Source organism: Tenrec ecaudatus, chromosome 18 (genome assembly GCF_050624435.1).
Source record: "Tenrec ecaudatus isolate mTenEca1 chromosome 18, mTenEca1.hap1, whole genome shotgun sequence".
NCBI lineage: Eukaryota > Metazoa > Chordata > Mammalia > Afrosoricida > Tenrecidae > Tenrec > Tenrec ecaudatus.
The window spans coordinates 4,043,089-4,069,704 of record NC_134547.1 but is presented as its reverse complement, the minus strand read 5'-3'; the positions used below and the strand labels follow the sequence as shown (position 1 = coordinate 4,069,704).

At 47.1% G+C, this 26,616-nt stretch overlaps 1 protein-coding gene and 1 non-coding gene across 2 annotated transcripts; one reads left to right on the top strand and one right to left on the bottom strand.

Moving 5' to 3' along the window:
• Window positions 1-1,551: 1,551 nt before the first annotated feature.
• Window positions 1,552-22,822, bottom strand: LOC142432608 (leukocyte immunoglobulin-like receptor subfamily A member 3). The gene is made up of 6 exons (XM_075537835.1): window positions 22,654-22,822; window positions 22,155-22,436; window positions 21,598-21,891; window positions 2,611-2,910; window positions 2,111-2,392; window positions 1,552-1,853 (listed from the first exon to the last, which is right to left on the bottom strand). The coding sequence occupies exons 1-6, from the start codon at window positions 22,820-22,822 to the stop codon at window positions 1,552-1,554; spliced, it is 1,629 nt and encodes a 542-aa protein (XP_075393950.1).
• Window positions 10,917-11,080, top strand: LOC142432977 (U1 spliceosomal RNA). The gene has a single exon (XR_012781048.1). It is a non-coding gene; the product is annotated as a U1 spliceosomal RNA (small nuclear RNA).
• Window positions 22,823-26,616: the final 3,794 nt, after the last annotated feature.

Sequence of the window (26,616 nt, the reverse complement as noted above, 5' to 3'; positions counted from 1 at the left end):
AAATCCCCAATCAGAACTTTCAGGAATCCTGGGAGACCTGGTGGAAGAGTGATATCCGTAATAAATCTGTGATGTCCATTCACTGGGCACCTGCTGCCTATGAGCATTTTCTTGGGAGTTTTCCTTCATGCCGTGTGCTGTGCACCACACCTATGCACTGTGACATTGTGTCCTCCTCACCCCAATCAATTTCTGGAGGAGGAAACAGGCTCAGAGAGGCTTATCATGTGCCTCAGGTCACACGGTCTACAAATTGAGATTGGCAATCTGTTAATCCCCACTCTCCACTTCCTCTCTCTCTCTCCAACCTGCCCCATGCACCTCATGAGAGGGGAGACATGTCCCCATGGCCTATTCCCATCGACTTGTTTCTTCCTTCTTCTCTCTAAAACTCCAAGACACAGGTGGTTGTCTGTGTACTGTGAGTCTATGTATGTGTGAGAGTGTGCTCATGGACGAGGGATTTAATCCTGTAATATTCCCAGTCTCAGGCTAGTTCCATTGTGCAGGCTTTCAGAGTTCTGATCCCCATACATGTCATTATAACAAGAAGAACATGTTGGGCCGCTGCTTCAGCACCATTGAACCTGAAATCCACAATATTGTGGCTTCCAAGAGATTCCGTAGACGGGAGGTGGATGACAGGTTAGGATGTGAACTGAGCAGGTTGCTGTCATTCGGTTCGCGTCCTTCTGTAAAGCCACAGCTGCTCCCGGGCAGAGGGAGCTCTGAATGTGTGGAAGAACAAGCATGGCCGTGTTGCTGCTGCATCAGCCCCCTCACGATAGTGTGCCTCCTTTTAAGGTGCTACATGCATCCCGGAGAGAAGAAAAGGGGGCATCTTCTGATGTCACCACCTCAAGAATGGACTGAGCACACCCAGTGGTCACCCTTCCCCCCGCAGCCCAGCCCAAAGAGAGAAACTGACTTGCTCTCTGGTGGGTCTGATTCCATGGCTGTGTGGTTGTGATCCTGAGACCTCTGTACAGCAGGCAAGGCGAGGGCCTCAGCCTGCTCCTCCTTCACCTGAGACACTCTATTTCCCCCAGCTGAAGCCACCACATGATCTAACCCAGGTTTGGGATTCCAGGGTCACCACCCTCCTCGCTGTCCCGTTCTCAGCCTCCCAGACACAAGTTGTGCTGCGGAGCATGAATGAAGAGCCCAGTAGCTGAGAAAGTGTGTTTCCCACGGAGGATGACACCTTTGTGACTCACCATTGCTGGATTTGACGTTCAGATGAGAATCTACAAGGTTTGGAGAAACAGGAAGGATGAATTTGGGGATGTCTCTGCTTTTTCCTTTTGGTGAGTTTTATTTCTTTTCAGGGCCCCTTCACTGCCTGCCCCCCATGAACCTGTTTGGGTCTCAGCAGTGAGGTCAGAGGAGAAGGCAGGGGTGGGAGGTGCCCTCTATTTTCTGTCCTTCTGGGGGTTGGGTCTCCCTGGATGACCCTCCTTCAGAATTTATTTTCTTGACTGCCTGGCCCGACTTCCCCAGGAGCAGAGCCCTGAGGTGGCTCTCAGCCCATAGCGGGGAGGGGCTAAGGAGTCACTCACCTGAGAGCACCAGCTCCAGAGGGTCACTGGGCTGGGACAACAGGTACTTGCTGTATGCTGTGTAGCACCTGTAGGTGCCCTCATGGGCTGAGGTCGCAGGGCTCATGGTGAAGTCGGCCTGGAAGGACCCCGTCGAGCTGTCAGAATGAACAGGCTGAGGAGGGTGATTGATGTCCTCCTTGAACCAATAGACTGTGTCAAACCAGTGACTGGATCGACACTGCAGGGTCACGCCCTCTCCTGGGGCCACCGAGGGGCCAGGGTGGGCTGAGAGGGAGGGCTTGTCATCGGAAGCTCCTGGGAGAGAAGGAGGCCATCATGTAGAGGAGCCAGTCCCCAGATGCCTAGAGCTGACAACCCCTCTCTCCAGGGACGCCCATCTGTGACCCCTGATTCCATGCCCTCAAATAATGCCCGGTCTCTCCTCCCGCCTTCTCTCGAACTGTGCCTTTTTCACCCCTCCGGGATCACAGGTGCATCTCAGCCTGCCCCAGGGCCCTGTGTCTTTCCAGGAGACCATCTGAGTGTAGGGATGGCCAGGGGCTGCACACCTGCCACCAGAATGTCCACGGGCTCACTGGGCGCTGACCACTCGTAGGAGAGGCTGTATCCACCGTAGCACCTATACTGGCCCCAGAGTTTACTGAACACAGGAGTCAGGGTGAAGTTTGGAGTGGGCTGCACGGGCAGGAGCTGGAGGCCCGAAGATGGCCAATCCCTGGTCAGAGCAAACTTGTCAAATCCATCATCTGAGTGACACTGCAGGGTCAGGTTGGTCCCAGCCATCACGGGTGAGTGTGGAGAGGCGGTAAGGGAAGGCTTCCTGTGCACCCCTGGGGACGAGGAGATGGGGCAGTGAAGGAGACGCACATCCCACTGTGTCCCCGGGGACTGCAGAGACCACACTGACCTCCTCACACTCCCCCTTAGGTTTTGTCCCCTAAGTGATCACTGTCATTAATCACTTACCACTAGGGTCCTTGGGAAACTGGCTCAGCACAGTCATTTGGGGCCTCAGGGAAGGGATGGGGCTGGACAGGGGCTCTCTCACCTGAGACCATCAGATCCACGGGGTTACTGGGCTGTGACCACACATTGGGGTAATTACTGTAAGAACCATAGCATCTGTAGGTGCCTCCTGAGGAGGGGCTCACTGGGTCCACAAGGAAGACAGCCTGGGTCAAGGAGTTTGAGAACTGAGTTCCCTTTTGCCGGGCCATGTGGTCTGTCCCTTCCTTCAGCAGATGGAAAGTGTGAAAGGTGTCTGTTGAGCTGCAGGTGAGGGACACCTTCTTTCCAGAAGCAACCAGAGGACTCGGCTGGATGGAGAGCTGAGGTGGATGGTATTCTCCTGAGACATAAGGAGGGAGCTGAGTTAAAAGGGGAGACACAGACCCCCTGCATTAACCCCAGGTGCAGTCAGTCTGGGAGAGGTGAGGCCTCTGTCCACTGAAGACTCATTCCTTCCTGCCTGTGGGAGGAGCGCACAGGGAAGGGAGGATGCCAGGAGTCTTACCTGTCAGGACTAGGAGAAGAGGGTCACTAAGCAGGGACACAACACGTGAGCTGTAGTAGTCACACTGGAATTTCCCTGCATGGCGTCTGTCCATGTCAGTGATCTTGAAGGAAGCACTCCATTGTCTGGGATTCTGTAGAATCACAGGCTCACCATACAATGATCCTTCTCTGTACAGACGGAAGCCATGGGCCGGCTGAGGCCCCTGACACCAGATGGTCACAGAACTGCCCGTAGTGAAGAAGCGTCCCGGGTCAGCCTGGATGGAGGGTTTGGGGAGGATTCCTGGAAAAGAATCACACCTGGAGTTTCATGGGGTTCCCCACCCCTCAGTATCCTCAGCCCTCACCCCAAAGCCCCTCCCACACAGGCCACCAACAGCACAGACCCTTAGTACCTCCCCTGAGCTGCCCACAAGGGCTTGCTGTGCTGAGCAGAGGATGGAGCTGAGGGAGTCTGAGGAGAACTCACCTGTCTGCACCTGGACCCACACACTCTGTAGGGTCCCTGGGGGAGAGAGGGTCCCATCAGAAGCTTGTTCTTCCACCCCACGGAAACACCACAGATATTCCAAGTCCCTGGGCTCAGATTGGATTGAGAACAAATTCCTCCTTTGGAAGACTCACCTTCCTCATGAGCCTCCTGGATCCCCTTGGGGACCCCAGTGACCCTGAGCCCTTGTGTGAAGAGAGGGAACCCCCCTCACCCTCTTCCCAAGGTTTACCGACACAGAGCAGGGCAGTGAGGCTCAGGGATGTGCCGCCGCCCTGCATGGCTCCCAGGCTGCAGATGAAGTATAAGGACCACAGAGCCTGGCAGCAGAGACACACTCAGGGTGTGACCAGTCCTGAGCCTGTGTTGTGTGTCACACAGCTTCCTCATCGGCAAACTCACAGGAAGGGGAAGAGCCTGTCTCTGTGGCTCAGCTCTGCTCTCCCCAGGGTTGGGGCTGACTCTCAGAAAAGCCCAGATTTGAGGTCCAATCCAGAGCCTGCTCTTTGCACAGTCTGGATCCAGTGCACCAAGTCACTTCTCTTTCCTGAGCCTCCACACAGGCCCATTTGCCTCCTTCCTTCCCACATCTTGAGAGCCAAGCAGTGTGGACTGAGCACTGGTGAATTGGTCCATGATGGAGGTGGGCCCTGGAGATTCAGTGATGAAGTACTCAGACCTCTGCCTTCCTGGACTCACGGAGCTCAAATGAACACCACATGGACACCAACACTTGGTGAAAATAGAAAATATGGAAGCAATTTTTTAAAAATGGAAAAAGGAGCGAAATAGTGCATGGACAATAATATGTGGAGTTTGGAAACCTGGATCTTTGTAGGAGGTCTGCTGGTCAAGGTGTTCATTGGTGGGTGACTAATTAGTCCCCCGTGTCTCAATTTACCTTGTAGCTAAAAGCATTGCAATGTAACTCAGGTCTTTATGACATTGCAGCTGGAAACAGTGTGAGATAACTCAGTTCTTTAAGGCCTCTTTGAGATTCTTTTGAACCCTGCATGTCCTTGTGCTTATCTTAGAATATGGTGCTGTTATTGTTCAAGTGCTTAGAAAGTGTAGCTAGTCAAGTAACACCTGCATAGATAAGAGATTCAGAATGTTTTTTTTTCCCAGAATGTTTTTAAAGCAAATTCTTTGATGTTTATTCTGTAACCATTCCCTCGTTAGAAGAGTATGAAAACCAAACTTCGAATATGCTTGGTACTTCAGTCCATCAGATTGAAGTCCTCCCAATCCCATACTTTTTACATATCTCTTTCTTTTCCTTTCATCTGCACTCCTCATTTCGGACCCTCCTTGATGTGGGATATGTGGTCTAATTATCCGCAGATCTTTGCATTTAGAAATTCATGAGGGAGGGCGAGCTCAAGGCTTCATGGTTGAACACACAGAGAGAGAGGGCACGGGAGGAAGCCTCCCCGAGATAAAGCTTGAGCAACGGAACAAAGGGAGAACATCTCGGGGTGCTGCTCACACAGTTTGTTGACCGCACAAGGCTTTGGAGTCAAAGTTTCAGGAAGGGGAAGTGTTAAGCAAGGGAAAGTTAGTATGCACAGATCCATGTTTTAGGAATATCATAATTAAAAAGAACTGGAATGAAGAAGGGTTCTATGAATAATAAAGTATAGTAAAAACTCTAACATTAGTACCAGGAAAGTGCCATCCGTGTTGCCCATGATTTTTGTGAATGTCTTATGTCAGCCTGGACAAAGGCCAGTACTTTAGAGCTCAGTGGATGAGACAGGAAGACGTGTTCTTCATCATCTTCTGGGAGTTTGGGGAGACGTTTGCTGTGATCAATGTCGTTGAAGGAGCAGCCTCTAGTGCATGAACTTGCTACCCTATGCTGTATTTGAGGGTTTTGTCAGTTGCCTTAGTTGGTCCTGAAAGATAGCACCCCTGTACATCAGAGACCCCACACTGTCCTGGGTCTTCCACAACGTTGTTATGTTTGAAGCCGTGTTTGCAGCCCTTATGTCAACTCATTTTTTGGGATTCTTTAGAACTGAGGACTGCGGAGGGGAGTGAAGTCAAGAACGGAGGCGTCCCGGTGTCTTCTGAGACTGACTGGAGAAACCCAGTCATCTGACGTGCTGGGACACAAGTCAGGCTTCAGTAAATTCCCACACACAGAGGTCACACCATTCCCTCTCTGACCACTAGGCCACAGCGCTGGAAATCAACACAAGAAAGTCCAAAAACACGAGGGCAAATACATGGAGGCAAAATAACTTACTTCTTAGAAAGTCTGGGTATTCACCCAAATTAGACAAGATTATGAAGTTTCTAGAAGCAAATGAGAATGGAATACCCCAGCAAGCCTTTGGGATGCCGCGAAGGCAGATATCAGAGGATACTTGAGAGTGATGAACGCACAAATGAAAAAGAAAGAGACTTATGGTGGATCCTCATTCACAGAACCTTCAGCATTGGGGCAGAATGAACAGAATAGTCCCTTAATAGCACAAGAAAATTATGAAAATCAGGATGGAGATAAATGAGTGGGAAAAAAGAATGGAAAAATAAATTCAGTAAAATGCGGGTTCTTCTTCATTATAAATCATTTTATTGGGGCTCATACAACTCACCACAATCCATACATACATCAGTTATGCAAAGCACCCTTATATATCCGTAGCCCTAATTTTTCTCCAAATTCGCCTTCCACTTGGATTCCTCTAATCAGCTTATATTCCTTTTTCACTACCTCCTCCCCCGGATCCTCCGTCCCTCATGAACCCTCAATAATTTACTAATTATTGTCTTATCTTACACTGCCCAGCGTCTCCCTTCACCCACTTTCCTGTTGTCCATCCCCCAGAGAGGAGGTTAGATATAGATCCCTGAGATTGGTTTCCCCTATCTACACACCCTTCCTTCCTGGTATTGCCACTCTCACCATTGGTCCTGAGGGGTTCATCTGTCCTAGATTGCTTGTGTTTCCAGATCCCAAGTCTACCGCTGTGCATCCTCTGGTCTAACCAGGTTTTCAAGGTAGAATTGGGGTCATGATAATTGGGGATATGGGGGGAAGGAAGCGTTGAAGAACTAGAGGAAGGTTGTGAGTTTCATTGTTGCTACACTGAACTCTGAGTGACTCATCTCCTCCCCACAAAAATGCGGGTTCTAAAAAAAAAGTGGTTCTTTAAAAGTATCAAGCGATTTGGCAAATTGTGAGCAAACCCAAGAGAAGTTAGAATGTGGCAGATGTCAATATTCAGAAAGGGGGGATGAAAAGCGAAATTAAAATGGACCCCATTCCCCCCAATTATCATGATTCCAATTCTACCTTGCGGACCTGGTTAGACCACAGGATGCACAGCGTTGCAGCAGGGATTTGGAAACACAGGGAATTTCGGAGGGATGAACCCCTCAGGACCAGCAGTGAGAGTGGCGACTCTGGGAGGGAAGGGTGTAGAATGGGCGAATTGATCTTGGGGTTCTACATGGAGCCTCCTCTCCGGGGGCTGGGCAACAGGAAGGTGGGTGAGGGGAGACGCTAATAAGATAAAATAATAATTTATAAATTATTAAGAGTTCATTAGGGAGGGGGGAGTGAGGAGAGAGGGAAAAAAGGAAAATGAGCTCATTCCAGGAACCCAAGTGGAAAGCGAATTTTGAGGATGATGAGGGCAATGAATGGATAAGGTTGTTTTACTCAATTGATGTCTGTATGAATTGTGATAAGAGTTGTATGAGCCCCAATAGAATGATTTATTAAAAATGGACCCCAATGAAATAAAAAGACTATTAAAAAGTACTATGAAATGCTGTACCCCAAGGAATTCATCAGTTTGGAGGACATGGAAAAATACCTGCAAAAATAAGTCCTCTCCAAACTATGTCATTAGATGTCAAGAACTTGAAGTGACCCATAGCAAAAGAAGAAATAGATAAGCTTATCATGGACCTACCAACTAAAGAAAGCTCCTGACTAGAGGGCTTCCTAGGAGAATTCTACCATTTATTCAGGGAAGAGCTGACACCAAGCCCCCACAAGCTCTTTCAGAACATGGAAAAGGACAGTAAATTTCCAAACATATTCTACGAAGCTTGTATAACACTGATACCAAAGCCGGCAAGGATCCCACCGGAATAGAGAACTATAGACTGATATCTCTAATGAACATAGATGCAAAAATCCTTAACAAAAATCTTTGCCAATGGCATGCAAAAGTATATGAAAAAACAAAACTATCATGGCCAAGTGGGATTGAAGGATGGATGCAGGAATGGTTCATCATCTGAAAAGCCATCCACATTATTACTGCTCTCACTGACAGCACGAAGGACAAGTCACGTGATAACAGCACTAGATGCAGAAAAAGCATTTGACAGCACTCAGCACCCACTCCTAATAGAGACATTCAAGACGATAGGAGTATGAGATTAAATAAATATAGTAATAGCCATAAGTGAAACACTAACAGCCAGCATTACAACCACTGCAGGGAAGACAAAAACATTCCCATAGCAATAGGGGACCAGACAAGGATACCCCACTTCTAGTCAACATCATCCTGGAGGTGCTAGCTAATAATATAAGGCACGAAAGTAGATCAAAGTTATATGTTCTGGGAAAGTAATAGTGAAAATACTGTTATTTGCAGAGGACATAACCTTTAAAAATCATTTTATTGGGGTTCGTTCAATTCTTATCAGAATTTATACAAACATCCATTGTGTCGAGAACATATGTACATTTGTTGCCATCATCTTTCTCAAAACATTTGCCTTCTACTTGAGCCCTTAATATCCACTGCTTATTCCTCCCTCACCCCGGGCATAATTGTTATATGATTTTATATGGAGAGAACCCAAAGGCTGCACCATAGGATTGCTTGAAATGATAGTGGAATATGGTAGGAAGGCAGCATATAAGATTGGCAAGCAGCAGACATTTGGATTGCTACACATCACAGAGGAGGTAACACAAAAATATTTCTAGAAGCTAATACCCTTCATAATTGCCATTAATAAACTGAAATTGCATGAATGTACCTACCTCATCTGCCCCCCCCCAAAGATCTGTGTGAAGAAAACTACAGTACCTTATTACTAGAAAAATAGGAATCTTCATAAACGAACACTATCCTATACTCACGAATTGGAAGGCTCAATATTGTGAATACGTCAATCCTGACTAAGGCACTGTGTAAATTACATGCTATCCAGATACAAATTCCAGCCTCATTTTTCAAAAAAAATGGAAAAGCTTATTTTATATGTTAAGGGAAGACCCCAGCATTGTCATGGGACTCCTCAGGAGGAAAACCAAAATGAGCGGGCTTGCGTTCCCAGACGTTAAAATGCATTATCCAGGCACAGTTGTCAAAACAGCATGGTGATAGTCTAATGATAGGTCCTCGGACCAATGGGTATGAACAGCCCAGAAATAAAAACAACAGACTGTACACAATTGATCATTGACAAAGTCCCCCAAATATAAAATGCAAACAGATGCCCTTTTCAACAAATGGTGCTGGGAAAACTGGACTTCAGCCTTCAGAAAAATGAAACAAGATCCTTACCTCATTCCATACACAAGATGAAATTCAAGGGGGATCATAGAACTGGAGGTAAAAGTCAAAACTATCAGGATTGTCAATGAGATAATTGGGACAAAGCTAAAGACATCAGCGCAGAGAATACATGGACTACCAGCAATAATGAAGGATACACACCCAGAGGAAGGTAAAACAGTGGAACCTACTAAAGATACTTGTGTACATGGAGATATTTTCTCAAGGGAGTAATAAGAGAGCTGACTGACTAGCAAAAGATATTTTCTAATGACATATCAGATAAGGGACTTATTTCTAAAAACTACAGAATCTCGCACACTTACAAGAAGAAAAAACAAACAAAATAAACAGCCCACCATGTGAGGTGGGCAAAATACTTGAACAGGAGATTCTCAAAGGAAGAAATGCAAAGAACCAATATAGAGATGGGCAAATGCTCCGGATCCTTACACAACCGGGAAATGCAAAAGAAATACCAATGAGATACCATGTAACACCCACAAGGGTAGCTCAATTCACAAAAACAAAATCACAAATGTTGAAGGAGGCAAGGTGAGATAGGAACTCTTATTCACTGCTGGTGGACTTGCCGACACGGACAGCCACTGTGAAAAGCGCTTTGGTGATGCGTAAAATAGGTGGAAATCCAGGTACAATGCGATCCTGCAATTTCTCTACTGGATATATACCCAGAAGAAATAAGAAACAGATCATCTCCAGATATCTGCTCTCCAATATTCATTCCATTGCAGTGTACAATCACAAACATTGGAAACAGCCTAATTTTCCTTCAATAGACAAATGGATAAAAAACCTCTGTTATATACAGACAATGGAACACTATGCATCCTTCAAAGAGTGAAGAAACGATGAAAGCCCTAATCTCATGGAAAGAGTGAGTGAATATTATACTGAGTGACGTTAGCCATGCACTGAACGTCAAGTACACCTGGAGTCCACTGAGGTAAGTTCAATCAGCAGAAAGGGCACAAGGGAAAAGACAGTGCACACAATTCCTAGGATGAGGACCAGATATTCTGGCATGTGCGAGATCAAACCTAATGATGCATACACTATCAAAACAGATGTAGATAGCACCTGTTCTGAAAGGCATCTATCTCCCCGCTCTGCCCTCATTTCCCTCGAAGCCCCACAGAGTCGGGCGGGAAGAAAAATGGTGGCAATGAGGGATCAGGGCACTAACCAGCCCTAACGGGAGGACATTGTTTATATTTCTACAGAAAATGGAGAGCAAGAGTAGACCTCCTACCAGAGTACCAATCCTTGAGGGCGATATTGCTGCTCAGGGTAGCTACTTATACAAGGTAGGCAACTTTAAGCAGAAAGATAGTGGATCGACAGTTCCTGGGGGTGGGGGCATGTGTGTTTGTGAGGGGGAGATGAGCGGTGAGTCAACAGTGATGGGTACAGTCGAATAGTAAGTGTTCCAAAATTGATGACAAGGAATGGGCAGCTGTCCTGATCTTCCTGATCACTCAAATTTTACCTTAGAGGAATAGCCGAGAGGTGAATGATGGGTAAATATAATAGTGGGGTAGAAGGTAAAAAGAGGAGAGGAGAAGTCATATATGTGTACTTACATATGTATGCATATGCCAATGCAACAAGGAAGCAGATGGACTTTGGGTCTCCACTTAAATTTTACCTCAGTACAAGAAAAGGTTTATTCTAATACGGTGGCATTGTATGGTACACACCCTCCTGACACAATCGCTGTAGATAAAATGTGTGCATGAGCAAATGGGGTGAAGGAAGGGATGTTGTCCGGTTATTAAAAGATATAAGGGCATAATTACCTGGCAGGGGTGATACCATGATCACTAAGGTGGTTTTCCCAGAGCGAGACTCCCCCATTGCACTCCGGGTGTGCTGACCCTTGCGATTTCCCCAAATGTGGGAAACTTGACTGCAGATTTTGTGATAGTGGGAGACTGCGTTCGCGCTATCCCCTAAAAAGAAAAGATTTAGGATCTGGGGTCTTAAAGTCTTGAAGTGAAACAAGGGACCAACTAGCTAGAAACCACAAGCTCGTGGAAGATACACGACAGCCTGTGTGACCCGTGAAGTGCTGATGGGAGGAGGGATCATAAGTTCAAAAACAAGCTACCAAATCGATGCAGTGGATACCCTAAATCCAGCTGTGAGATTATTGGAAGTCCTCTCAGAAGGGCCACACTTAAGGGATGATAAATCCAGGGTGAGGTGTGACACTGCTGAACCCCATAATGATCTTCTGGTTCTTTAACATTTCTTCCCCCTATGAATATGGTGTTTATTTGTTTTACTTCATTCACAATGTCAGATTTGTGCATGTTCACTTGTATATTTAAGATTGTTTGGTAAAGGAAAGTCAAGGTACATAACCCTTCAGAAGCAGTAGCAGGAGTAATGGGTTCCATGATGGTACAGGAAAGGGTGTGTTGGGGGAATGGGGACCTGATAGCATCGATGAGTTTAAATCCTACTTGATGGAATGGAGCAACAGAACAATATGTGAATCGATACATTGGATTTTATAAGATCAGGCAAAAACAAAACATAAAAAAATCTATTGTTCGTGTGAAAAAAAAAGAATTAGTATTCTTTGAGAGCTGGATGGAGGACGGAATGGATAAAAGTGAGCCGATATCAAGGAGTTCAAGAAGGACGAAATGTTTTAAACTATTTGTGGAAGCAATTGTACAATCCTGCAGGATGTGATTGAACTATGGAATCTTATGATATCTGTAAGGGCTCCCAATAAAATGATTCAAAAATAAGAATTGTATTTAAAACAAATGAAACCATACATGAAGCAAGCAAAAAGTTATTTGAAAAGAGACAAATGAAAAGTAAGGTCAATGAGGATGTCAGAGGAGGATCTGAAATTTGCTCTTGAACGCAGAGTAGCTAATGTGACCAGAACAAGTGGTCAAGTCAAAGAGGAAATTTCAAAGGGAGCTTGAGGAGACCAAACACTAGAATGATCCGCGCAAAGTAGCAGTTAGCAGAACAAAAGGGACAAGAGACTTGGGCACTTCAGAAGTTTCAAACACTGAAGGGAAAATTCAAGGCTCAATTGCAAGATTGAGGGTTTTGTAGACACCTGTTGAATGATGAAGGAAGTCTCATAAAGGGTGGAAGGAACACCCAGAGTCATTGTCACCAAAGGAGAAGTTCACATTGAAACTCTTCAGGAGGCATGATCAAGAAATAATCATTCTGAATGAAGGCGTTCAAGCATCACCAAAGGAGTGAGCCAAAAATGGGCTCCAGGAATGGACCAAATACAAATACAGATGTTCAAGAGACTGACACAGTGGAGAGTAGCTCTCCCGTCTGTGATGAGAAATTTGGAAGACAGCTCTGTGGACCAGTGCCTAGAGGAGGTGTGTATTTGTGTCCGTATTCCGGGAAGGCTGACCAAATGGATTTCAGAAATGATAAAAGAATTTCAAATAAAAGTAAAATGTGACTGGAGAGCGTGTAACAAGGGCTGCAGCTGTCCACTGGCATGGAGCTGCTGGAAACCCAAATGGGATTCAGCAGAGGAAATGGAACAGGAAACATAACTTTTGATATCAGATGGCTGTAGAGGGAAATGGAGAAGATCCGAAAGAAGCTTGCTTGTGGTTTATCAACCCTGCAGAGGCATTTATTTCACATACTGTGGGGCAACGATAAAAATGGGCATTCTAGAGCAAGTAATTTTGTTCTTGTGAATCAATACAAAGATGAAGATGCAGTTGTTAAAGGAGAGCGAGTGTCTACTGCTGGTTTACCATAAGTGTGTGTCAGGGTTAAATCCTCTGATGATTTTTATTGGGTCTGTATGCTGAGCAAACAGTCAGGGGAGCTGATGATGACGAAATGCTGAGTTCTCAGGGCTGAAAGAAGGTTCTTTTAGAACCTGTGATTCGCTAATGCCACATCGGGCTTGGTCACATGGAAGAGGACCTGACGCACTAGCAGATGGAAATAAAAGATTTCAAACTTAGAGTGGTTTACACTTCAAAATAAAGAAAGCAAACCTCAGGAAATATGTACCATCAAGAACAGAGTTCGAAGGGTGAATGATATCCGCTTCTCTGGATTCACAACCGACACCCATAGAAGCAGGAAGCAAAGAGAGACAGCATGGGATTGGGGAAATCTGGGGATAAGAGGTGTTGGAAGGATCAAAGTGCACAGATGCTACCTGGATGTACGTGCCTCAAGTGATGGTATTTTCAGACATCTCACCTGCATGTGACAATTAGACAACGAATGGGAAAGATTGAAAATGCATGCAGTTGGAGTAGAGTGTGGTTGAAGCATAATGATTATCACATGCCTTTTAGCATCAAGAACAAATTGATCTTGGAAGAAATATTCTTGAGAAGTGAGTAATTCAGCTATTTTGTCATGAGGGACCAGTGCAAGGGGATAGCCCTCATGGCAAAGAGAGAGTCCGTGTAAAAGAGGAAGACGATCAATAAGATGGGTGGACCGGTGACTGCAACATGAGCTCTAGGATGACCATTACTGGGAGGAGGTGCAGAGCCAGGCAGTGGGTTGTTCTGTTGTGCTTGGGGTTCTATGAGCAGTGTCTCAGAAGAAGGCACTTCATAGGGTCCTAGGTGGGTGTCAGCGGAAAGAACAAAGCAAGGACTGTCAGTACCATGGACGGATCCCCAGGTCATTCTTCCATGGGGAGAAGTTCACAGAGAGAACACTGTGTGTTGATTATCCAGAACCATGATGATGAAAATAAGGTCAGGATTTTTAAGAGCTAGATATGAGAAATTGCATGTAAATGAACTGCAGGGCACAATAAATTTGGCTTATGGGACCTTTTATTTATGTGTTTGAAAATGTTGGAAAATAGACGCAGGTCTGATGAAGTTCCCCTTAGGGCAGGGGATTTCATTCTCTGGTTCGCGACAACTTTGGGGACGTCAAACGACCCTTTTACAGGGGTTGCTCGATTTATCACATTAGAAAAATTTCAGTGATGAAATAGCAAGAAAAGTAGTTTTATGGTTGGGGTCGGGTGGTGACAACATGTTGAACTGTGTGAAGATGTCACTGCATTGAGAAGGTTGAGAACCACTGCCTTAGGCCTAATTTGAAGATGAAAACAATCCAACCCCGACTGTTGCATTATCCCTTTGTCTACATTTCGGTGAAAAATCAATGCACTAGGGGGAGTGGCAGGCCTGGTGGGAAATGATCAAGGGTAAGGTTGCTTAGAGAAGAGGTATACTCTAGCCCAGGCGGCGATGAAGCATGGTAGTAGGGCAGGAGGAAAGTCAAGGGAGATGGAGGAAAGAGCTAGGAGTCAAAGGGCATTCATGGAGGTCTAGACAAAGACATGTACATGCAAATATATATAGGAGGATGGGGAAATAGATCTATGTGTCTATATTTATAGGTCAAGTATTAAGGTGGCGGAAGGACCTTGGGCCTCTACTCAAACACTCCCTCAATGCATGAATACCTTCTTTTATTAAATTGGAACTCTATGATGCTCACTCTCCCGACACAACGGCTGGAGCCAAAGTGGGTGAACAAGTAAATGTGGTGAAGAAAGCTGATGGTGCCCGGCTATCAAAAGAGATAGTGACTGGGGTCTTAAAGGCTTGAAGATAAACAAGCAGCCATCTAGCTCAGAAGCAACAAAGTCCACATGGAAGAACACACCAGCCTGTGTGATCGAGTGGTCCCAAAGGGATCAGTTACCAGGCATCAAAGAACAAAAATCATATCATTGACTGCACACCTCCATGATAGGATCGCTGAAGACAAATGGGTGCATAAGCAAATGTGGTGAAGAAAGCTGGTGGTGCCTGGCTATCAAAAGAGATAGTGTCTGGGGTCTTAAAGGCTTGAAGGTGAACAAGCGGCCATCTAGCTCAGAAGCAAATAAGCCCACGTGGAAGAAGCACACCGGCCAGTGCGATCACGAGGTGCCCAAGGGACCAGGTATAAGGCATCATGCAAAAAAAAAAAAAGATATAAGTGTGTGTATGTATGTGTATATATGTGTATATGTATATATGTATGTATATGTATGTATATATATATCATATTAAATGAAGGGGGAAGTGCAGAGTGGAGACCCAAGGCCCAAGTGTCGACCAATGGAGATCCCCGCATAGAGGGGTTTAGGAGAGGAGATGGGTTAATTAGGGTGTGGGGTAGTATCGATGAAGAACACAGCTTTCCCCCGGACCCTGGATGTTTCCTCCCCACAACTACCATGATCCGAATTCTACCTTGCAGGGCTGGATAGGACAGAGGCTGTACACTGGTGCATATGAGGGTTGGGGGTACAGGGAGTCCAGGGCGGAATATACCTTCAGGACCAAGGGTGTGAGGGACGATGCTGGGAGAGTGGAGGGTGAGTGGGTTGGAAGGGGGGAACTGATTACAAGGATCCACATGTGACCTCTTCCCTGGGAGAGGGACAGCAGAGAAGGGGGGAAGGGAGACTCCGGATAGGGCAAGATATGACAAAATAACGAGGTATAAATTACCAAGGGCATATGAGGGAGGGGGGAATGGGGAGGGAGGGGGAAAAAAAAAGAGGACCTGATGCAAGGGGCTTGAGTGGAGAGCAAATGCCTTGAGAATGATTGGGGCAGGGAATGTATGGATGTGCTTTATACAATTGATGTATGTATATGTATGGATTGTGATAAGAGTTGTATGAGTCCCTAATAAAATGTAAAAGAAGAAAAAAAAAAGAAAAATCAATGCACTGACACATTTTTATTCCACATGAATTGTATATTTCTAAATTGTTAAAGAGACCTCGAATGTCGACGTCAAAGTGGTTATTAGATGGAATTGAGTACCTTAACAGCAATAAAACATGATACAAACTGAGTAATTGGATGTCCATATTCTGATGAAGTCAATAACCCAGAAACTATGGAAAACACAATGAGAATCTCATACATAAACAAAGATCTCCGAAGCACTAAGCATATGTAATGTAGTTAAGAGTAGGAGGACCTTGGTGAGAAAACAGGAGTTCCTATGTGGACATTGCATAGGCTGAGGGTGGAGAGCAGTAAGAGAGCTCCCGTGGTGGGGAGCTCCCAGGGGGAGCTGTGGGCCTGTGAGTTGACTGAGTTGGAGAGGAGAGCTTGGAGCTGAGAGCTTGATGGCCCAGTGGGAGCCGATGGGGAGCCTGGAGGTGGGGGGCGCTGATTGCAGAGAGATGGATGTTGAACCTCTCCTGGTTGTGGAGAGTGAAACAGTGAGCATGAGAGCCTGGGGAGGAGGAGCCTTCCCTCTATTGCATGTCATCTTTGATCAGATCCTTCCCCATTTCTGTCCCGTTGCTTAGGCTGAGGCGTGTTTCTGTGAGCTCGGTGATAGGTGCGAAAGATGAGGTCCCAGCGGAGAAGTGAGAGTGTCATCGTTTCAGAAATCATGAAAAAGTGACAAAGTGAAGGTCGACTTAATCTCTGTCTGAAAGGAACCAGCCTGATGTAGATGTTGATTCTTTTTGGAGACTCAACTCTGTATTATGTTGATTCTACAGAGATCATGCAATACACCAGTACCCAAATATGCACATGTAACGTTTAGTCCTGGGGATTACAGTCTTCAACTGTTCTCACCAGTTTTTTTCTGATTTTTTTTTACTCCATCATTCATCTAAACACACAGCTTTCTAACTTTTCCATCCGTGCTTTTGAGTGGCTGTTCTCAAAGGAATTCCCTTGGAAGGGTTTCAAATGAGCACAGTCTGATGGCAAACCTTGTTTACCAGTTTTGGTAACTTGTGTTTAGTTTCAGTAGCTGTCTGAGCCCCTTTGATAGAAAAGTTGTTAGCATGATCTCGGGGACATGGTTTTGGGGTTCATCCACCTGCCATGCCTGCATACAGGCTACTCCCATGAGAATTTGAAATTCTGTTGTGAACTTTTCCCCTTTGTTCCGAATTCTTTGCAAGAATCCTTGATAACAAGGCTCACTAATTGTAGGTGAGCTGATGCTGATTCTTACTGACAAAGGGATCCCTCATGACATTAGTTATGAAGAAATCTCTTCTCAGGATGTACAGGGGGATTCCTTTATTCACGTGCTGCTGGAAGGTGTTGCCCTCCAATGACGAGGAGTCCACAAAAGGAAGACGACTTGGGAGAGAAACCTCAATGTGGAGAACACACATGCTCCTCGTCTCCCTCTGGCGAACTGTCTTTAAGGGCAGCCCACGGAGAGATCCTGAACTGAGAGTTCTCCATGCTGCGAAGTACTGCTGAGACTCTTCCTTCCTGCATGTCCCTCTTTCCTTCGTCCCTACGACAATTGGGGTAAAAGGAAGGACAATGTCCATTCCAAGATCCCACCATATTGTATTGCATTCATGGTCAACACTGAGCCATTCCTTTTAAAAAAATAATTTTATTGGGGGCTCATGCATCTCTTATCACAATCCATCCAGACATAAATTGTATAAAGCACATTTGTACATTCATTGCCCTCATAATTCTCAAAACATTTCCTCTCCACTATGGTCCCTGACATCCGCTCCTCAATTATCCCCTTCCTCCCGGCTCCAAACTGCCCCATGAACCCTCTATAATTTATAAATTATTATTTTGTTATATCTTACACTGTCTGATGTCTCCCTTCACCCACTTTCCTGTTACCTATCCCCCCCGGTAGGAGGTTATATATAGATCCTTGTAATCCGTTCCCCTTTTCGACCTCACCCTCCCTCCACCCTCCTGATACAGCCACACTAACCACTGGTCCTGAAGGAATCATCCGTCCTGGATTCCTTGTGCTTCCAGTTCCTATTTGTACCAGAGTACATTCCTCTGGCCTATTCAGATTTGTAAGGTAGATTTGAGACCATGATAGTGGGTGGGTGATGGGGGTGGTGGAAGCATTTAGGAATGAGAGGAAAGTTGTATGTTTCATTCTTGCTACACTGCACCCTGACTGGCTCGTCTCCTCCCAATGACCCTTTCGTAAGGGGATGTCTAGTTGCCTAGAGATGGGCTTTGGGTCCCAGTCTGCACTCCCCCCTCATGCACAATGATATGGTTTTGTTCTTTGAGGCCTGATACCTTATCATTTTGACACCTCATGATCAAGCAGGCTGGTGTTCTTCCATGTTAGCTTTGTTGCTTCTGAGTTAGATGGCCACGTGTTTCCCTTGAAATCTTTAACACCCTTCATGGTATACCTTTTAATAGCTGGGTTCCATCAGTTTTCTTCACCAAATTTGCTTATGCACCCGCTTTGTCTTCAGCGATTGTGTCAGAAATGTGAGCACCATGGAATGCCAGTTGAATAGAAGCAAGTATTCTTGCATTGAGGGATTACATGAGTGGAGGCCCAATGTCCATATGCTACCTTAATACCAAACTTATAAATATATACAAGTAAATCTATTTCTCCATCTTCTCTATAAATATATTTACATAGGTACTTGCGGTTATTTAGACCTCTATCAATGCCCTTTGCCTCCTAGGTCTTTTCTCTACGTCCTTTGCCTTTCCTCTTGTTCCACTCTCATGCTCAGCCTTCATTTGGGCGTCAGTAATTCCTCTTGGTTACATTACGCTTGATCACGCCCTACCAGGCGTGCTACACCCCCCTCACCACAGATTTTGATCACTTGTTGTTCCCTTGTCCCTGGGTTTGTTAACACCACTTCCTTTCCACCCCACCTCCCCCTCTCCCATGTCCCCTCAGAAGGGTCGTTCTCATTGGTTTCTCCTCCAAATTGTACTCCGAACCATTCTTAGTCTATCCATTTTCTCAGCATTGTCACCAACACCTGTGTCTCCGCGTTCCATACCAGAATGTCCCCTCCTGTTCTCCTCGTGCTGGTCTTGATGTTCTTCTCCTCAGGAGCTTGAGTGGACTTGGGGGAAGCAGAGAGGAGGGTGCGTTTCCTGAGATGAAGCTGAGCGCTGGACTGTGCTCTGGAGATTAAGGGGGAAGGAAATTCCATTTTATAACCTTCCGTCTTTGGGTTCTCGATATTCAGGGCGCTGCAAACTTGACGTTATATTCTCATAGGACAGGGTTCTGATCTAATATGATTCATCTCTGAAAATTTTTAACTTCAAACACTTATGTGAAGTTTAAAAATAAGTAACAAAGCATAAAATCCTTTATGTGCGTATTTTCAGTATTTTATAAGATTGAGGAACGTGAAGGACACCTTAGCACATGCCATGCGATGGACTGCTAAGGGCCTTCTAGGCTGATGGGGTAGCTCCTCCAAAGGGCTTGTTGTGACCATGTAAATAACTTTCTTTAGGTCCAAGGAGGAGTTTGTACAATTGAGTCATGCAAATGAGGTGCACACAACAACTTCTATTGACCCCACCATTCACTGAACACTCACGAACTGGAGGTTCAGGTGAGGGGACAGCATTGGGGAGACAGGAGACCAAAGCAGACCCAAGAGCTGCATTCTCCAAGAGAAGCGTGACTGACCAACCTCCTGCTTCCAATTAGAGTTGGTTTCTGTGAGGCAGGTAAAGTGTGACCTGGGTGAGTTCATGGACAAGAAGGGTGTGGAGGTGTGGTCCTTATCAGAGGGCTCACCTGCTTTTGCAGCTCCACTTCCCCTTCAGGCTGTTCATCTCTTAGGGCAGCGCCTTCTGGGGTCAGAACAAAGGAATGCTGTTTCTTGGAAAGAGTCCCTGAGACCTCGTTCTGCCTCAGATGGGGAAGCAGAAGCCCAGAGAGGAGAGTGGTGGGTTGGGTTCAGAGGTGAGTTTGAGCCTGTTTTTTATTGCCTAGTGTGCACCTGTGTTTTACCCATGGGAAAACAGGAGCTCCTGTTGCCATGCCCTCCCATCCCTTCTGACAGCACTTACTGCGTTTTCCCTGGAATTTGTATCTGATGAAGAGGAAGAGGAGAAGGAAGAGGAGGAAGAGAAGGCTGTGTGCCACCAAATCCCCAATCAGAACTTTCAGGAATCCTGGGAGACCTGGTGGAAGAGTGATGTCCGTAATAAATCTGTGATGTCCATTCACTGGGCACCTGCTGCCTATTAGCATTTGCTTGGGAGTTTTCCTTCATGCTGTGTGCGGTGCACCCCACCTATGCACTGTGACATTGTGTCCTCCTCACCCCAATCAATTTCTGGAGGAGGAAACAGGCTCAGAGAGCCTTATCATGTGCCTCAGGTCACACAGTCTGCAAGTTGAGATTGGCAATCTGTTAATCCCCACTCCCCACTGCCTCTCTCTCTCTCCAACCTGCTCCATGCAGATCATGAGGGGGGAAACATGTCACCATGGTCTATTCCCATCAACTTGTGTCTCCTTTCTTCTCTCTTAAACACCAAGTCCCAGGTGGTTGTCTGTGCACTGTGAGTCTATGTATGTGAGAGAGTGTGCTCATGGACGATGGATTTTATCCTGTATTGTTCCCAGTCTCAGGCTAGTTCCATTGTCCAGGCTTTCAGGGTTCTGATCCCTGTACATGTCATTATAACAAGAACATGTTGGGTCGCGGCTCCAGCACCATTGAATCTGAAATCCACAATATTGTGGCTTCCAAGAGATACCGTAGACGGGAGGTGGATGACAGGCTAGGATGTGAACTGAGAAGGATGCCGCCTCTCGGTTCCTGTCCTTCTGTAAAGCCAAAGTGGCTCTCGGGAGGAAGGGAGCCCCCAGTGTGTGGAAGAACAAGCATGGCCGTGTTCCTGCTGCATGAGCCCCCTCCCGCTAGTGCGCCGCATTTTCAAGGGGCCACATGCATCCCGGAGAGACGAAGAGGGGGCATCTTCTGATGTCACCACCTGAAGAATGGACTGAGCACACCCAGTGGTCACCCCTTTCCTCCCAGCCCAGCCCAAAGAGAGAAACTGACTTGCTCTCTGGTGGGTCTGATTCCATGGCTGTCTGGTTGTGATCCTGAGACCTCTGCCAGCAGACAACGCGAGGGCTCAGCTTGCTCCTCCTTCACCTGAGACACTCTATTTCCCCCAGCTGAAGACACCACATGCTCTATCTGTCCCCAACCCAGGTTTTTGATCCCAGTGTCACCACCCTCCTCCCGTGCTCTTTCTCAGTCTCCCAGACAAAAGTTGGGCTGCGGAGCATGAATGAAGAGCCCAGTAGCTGAGAAAGTGTGTTTCCCACGGAGGATGACATCTTTGTGACTCACCATTGCTGGATTTGATGTTCAGATGAGAATCTACAAGGTTTGGAGAAACAGGAAGGATGAACTTGGGGTTGTCTCTGCTTTTTCCTTTTGGTGAGTTTTATTTCTTTTCAGCCCACCTTCTTCCCCCCCCCCCTCCCCCAGATGAAACTCTCTGGGTCTCAGCAGTGAAGTCAGAGGAGAAGGCAGGGGTGGGACGTTACCTCTATTTTCTATGCTTCAGGGCGTTGGGTCTCCTTGGATGATTCACCTTTAGAATTTATTTTCTTTACTTCCAGTCTAGTTGTCCCCTGGAGCAGAGCCGTCAGGTGGCCCAAGCCCATAGTGGGAAGGGGCTAAGGAGTCACTCACCTGAGAGCACCAGCTCCAGAGGCTCACTGGGCTGGGACAACAGGTATTTGCTGCGTGCCGTGTAGCACCTGTAGGTGCCCTCGTGGGCTGAGGTCGCAGGGCTCATGGTGAAGTCAGCCTGGGAGGACCCCGTCGGGCTCTCAGGATGAATGGGCTGAGGAGGGTTATTGATGTCCTCCTTGAACCAATAGACTGTGTCATACCAGTGACTGGATCGACACTGTAGCGTCACCTTCTGTCCTGGGCTCACCAAGGGGCCCGGGTGGGCTGAGAGGGAGGGCTTGTCATCGGAAGCTCCTGGGAGAGAAGGAGGCCATTGTGTAGTGGAGTCAGTCCCCACCCCCGTAAGGCTGACACCCCACACTCTCCAGGGACACCCATCTGTGACCCCTGTTTCCATGCTGTCAAATAGTGCCCGATGTCTGTCTCCTCCTGCCTTGTCTCTAACTGCCCCCCCCCCCTTGCTTCCAGAATCATAGAGGCATCTCAGCTCTGCCCCAGGCCCTGTGTCTTCCCGAGAGACCATCTGAGTGTAGGGCTGGCAAGGGGCTGCACACCTGCCACCAGGATGTCCAGGGGCTCACTGGGCGCTGACCACTCATAGGAGAGTCCGTATCCACCGTAACACCTATACTGGCCCCCATGTTCACTGAACACAGGAGTCAGGGTGAAGTTGGGACTGGTCTGCACGGGCAGGAGCTGGAGATCTGAAGACGGCCAATCCCTGGCCAGAGCAAACTTGTCAAATCCATCATCTGAGCGACACTGCAGGGTCAGGTTGTCTCCAGCCATCACCGGTGAGTGTGGAGAGGCGGTCAGAGAGGGTTTCCTGTGCACCCCTGGGGACCAGGAGATGGGGCAATGAAGGAGACGCACATCCCACTTTGTCCACAGGGACTGCAGAGACCACCCTGACCTCTTCACACTCCTCATTAGATTTTGTCCCTAAGTGATCACTGTGATTAATTGCTTACCACTAGGGTCCTTGGGAAACTGGCTCAGATCAGTCAGTTGAAGCCTCAGGGAAGGGATGGGGCTGGACAGGGGCTCTCTCACCTGAGACCATCAGATCCACGGGGTTACTGGGCTGTGACCACACATTGGGGTAATTACTGTAAGAACCATAGCATCTGTAGGTTCCTCCAGAAGAAGGGTTCATTGGGTCCACAGGGAAGACAGCCTGGGTCCCGGTGCCTGGGAAGTCAGCTCTCTTGTGCAGGGCCATGTGGTCTGTCCCTTCTTTCAGCAGATGGAAAGCGTGAAATCTGTGAGTTGAGCTGCAGGTGAGGGACACCTTCTCCCCAGAAGTGACTAGACTACTCAGATTGACGGAGAGATGAGGTGGAGAGTGTGCTCCTGAGACGGAAGGAAGGAGCTGAGTTAAAATGGGGAATAGAGACCCCCTGCAGTAACCCCAGGTGCAGTCTGGGAGAGGTGAGGCCGCCATCCTTGAGGTCACATGCCCACCTGCCTGTGGGAGGAGCTCACAGCGAAGGTGGCTGTCAGGTGTCCCCCTCTTACCTGTCAGGACAAGGAGCAGAGGGTCACTAGGCTGTGACGCGTCACCTGGTCTGTGGTAGTCACACTGGAATTTCCCTGCATGGTCTCTGTCCATGTCAGTGATATTGAAGGAAGCACTCCAGTTTCTGGAGTTCTGTAGATTCGCAGTCTCATCATACAATGATCCTTCTCTATACAGCCGGAAGCCCTGAGCCGGCTGAGACCCCTGACACCAGATGGTCACAGCACTACCCGTGGTGAAGAAGCGTACCGGGTCAGCCCAGATGGAGGGTTTGGGGAGAATTCCTGAAAAAGAATCAGACCTGGAGTTCCACGGTGTCCCCTCCCCTCAGTATCCTCAGCCCTCACTCCAAAGCCCCCCGCACACTGGTCCCCACCAGCCGAGACCCTTGGTACCTCCCTTAGTTGCCCATAGGGGCTTCCTGTGCTTAGCAGACAATAGAGATGGGGGCCTGGAGAGAACTCACCTGTCTGTGCCTGGACCCAGATGCTCTGTAGGGCCCCTGGAAGAGAGGGTCCCATCAGAAGCTTGTCCTTCCACCCCACAGAAACACCACACGTATTCCAAGTCCCTTGGCTCAGATTGGGATTGAAAATGAATTCCTCCCTTGGAAGACTCACCTTCCTCATGAGTCTTCTAGATCCCGCGTGTCCCCCAGTGACCCTGAGTCTGAGTGTGAAGAGCGTGAATCCCCCCCCCCCCCCTCTTCCCACGGCTTACCGACACACAGCAGGGCAGTGAGGCTCAGGGATGTGCCACCGCCCTGCATGGCTCCAAGGCTGCAGATGAAGTATATGGACTACGGAGCCTGGCAGCAGAGACACACTCAGTGTGTGACCAGTCCTAAGCCTCTGTTGTGTGTCACACAATTTCCTCATCAGGCACCTCCCAGGAAGGAGAAGAGCCGATCTCTGTGGCCTGGCTCTGCCCTCCCCAATGTCGGGGGCTGACTTTGAGGAAAGCCCATGCAAGTTGCATTCCAGAGCCTGCTCTTTGCACAGGCTGGGTGAAGTGAAACAAGTCACTTCTCCTTCCTGAGCCTCCACACAGGCCCCTTTCCCTCCTTCCCTCCCACATCCAGAGAGCCAAGCAGTGTGGTCTGAGCACTGGTGAATTGGTCCAATAATGCAGGTGAGACCTGGAGATTCACTGATGGAGTACTTAGACCGCTGCCTTCCTGGATTCACGGAGCTCAGATGAACACAGCACAGACACGAACACTTGGTGACAGAGAAAATTTGGGAGCAATTTTCTGAAAACGGAAAGTGGAGCGAAATAGGGCATGGAGAATATTATATGGGGTTTGGAGACCTGGATCTTGGCATTTAGAAATCCATGAGGAGGCAGAGCTCAAGGCTTCAGGGTTGAACACACACAGAGAGAGAGCACGGGAGGAGAAAAAGCTTGAGCACTGAAAACACCGAGAACACCTCGGGGTGCTGCTCACACAGGGTTCGTGGACCGGGCAAGGCTTTGGAGTTAGAGTTTCAGGCAAGGGGAAGAATTAAGAAGGGAAGATAGTATGCACAGATCCATGTTTTAGGAAAATCATCTTTATAATGATGAAAAATCATTATAAATCATTAAAAAGAACCGGAATGAGGACGGGCTCTATGAATAATGAAGTATAGGAAAACTCCAACAATAGTTTCATACCGGGAAAAGAGCCATCGGTGTTGCCCATGATTTATGTGAATATCTTCTCCAACCCTGTACAAAGCACAGGAATTATGGTTGAGTGGATGAGACAAGTAGAAACCTCTCCTGGCTGTGGAGAGGGAGACAGTGAGCGTGAGAGCCTGGGGAGGAGGAGCCCTCCCTCTGTTGCATGTCATCTTTGTTCAGATCCTTCTGTTTCTGTCCCGTTGCTAAGGCTGAGGGGTGTTTCCGTGAGCTCGGTGAGAGGTGCGAAAAATTAGGTCCCAGCAGAAAAGTGAGGGTGTCATGGTTCCAGCAATCATGAAAAAGCGGCAAGGTGAAGGTCAACTTAATCTCTGTCTGAAAGGAACCAGCCTGATGTAGATGTTGATTCTTTTTGGAGACTTAACTGTATATTGTGTTGATTCTACAGAGATCATGCAATACATCAACCCCCAAATTTGCACATGTAACGTTTAGTCCTTGGGATTACAGTCTTCAACTCTTCTCCCCAGTTTTTTCTGATTTTTTTTTAACAGCTTGATCAGCTAAACACACTGCCTTCTAACTTTTCCATCCGTGCTTTTGAGTGGTTGTTCTCAAAGGAATTCCCTTGAAAAGATTTTAAAAGATCACAATCTGATGGCAAACCTTGTTTACCAAGTCAGGTAACTTGTTTTTGGTATGAGTAGCGGTCTGAGCATTTTTAATAGAAAACTTGTCTCGGGAACATAATTTTGGGGTTCATCCAACTACCATGACTGCATGCAGGCTAGACCCCATGAGAGTTTGAAATTCTGTTGTGATCTTTTCCCCTTTGTTCTGAATTCTTCACAGGAATGGTTGATGACATGGCTCGGTAATTGTAGGTGAGGTGAGGCTGATTCTTCTTTAAAAAAAACATTTTATTAGGGACTCATACAACTCTGATCAGAATCTATACATACATCAATTTTGTAAAACACATCTGTACATTCTTTTCCCTCATCATTTTCAAAGCATCTCACTGACTCATCTCCTCCCCTAGAACCCTCTGCCAGCGGATCTCCAGTGGCAGACAAATGGGCTTTGGGTCTCCACTCGACACTTCCACCTTCATTCACTATGGTAAGATTTATTTTTTTCTGATGATGCCTTATACCTGATCCCTTCGACACCTCGTGATTGCACAGGCTGGTGTGCTTCTTCTATGTGGGCTTTGTTGCTTCTGAGCTAGATGGCCACTTGTTTACCTCAAGCCTTTAAGACCCCAGACACTTTCTCTTTTGATAGCCAGGCACCATCAGCTTTCTTCACCACATTTGCCTATTGAGCTGAGGCTGATTCTTACTGACAAAGGGATCCCTCATGATGATAGTTATGAAGAAATCTCTTCTCAGGATGTACAGGGGGATTCCTTTATTCACATACTGCTGGAAGGTGTTGCCCTCCAATGATGAGGAGTCCAGAAAAGGAAGACGACTTGGGAGAGAAACCTTAATGTGGAGAACACTCGTGATTCACGTTGTCCTCTGGTGAATTGTCTTTAACGACAGCCCACAGAGAGATCCTGAACTGAGAGCTCTCCTTGCTGCGAAGTATGGCTGACACTCTTCCTTCCTAAAAGCCCCTCTCTCCTTCCTCCCTACGACCATTGCAGTTAAAAGGACAATGTTGTTTTCAAGATCCCACCATATTGTATTGCATTCTTGCTCAACACGAAGCAATTTCTTTTTAAAAAAATATCATTTTACTGGGGGCTCATGCATCTCTTTATCACAATCCATCCAGACATAAATTGTATAAAGCACATTTGTACATTCATTACCCTGATAATTCTCAAAACATTTCCTCTCCACGAAGGTCCCTGACATCAGCTC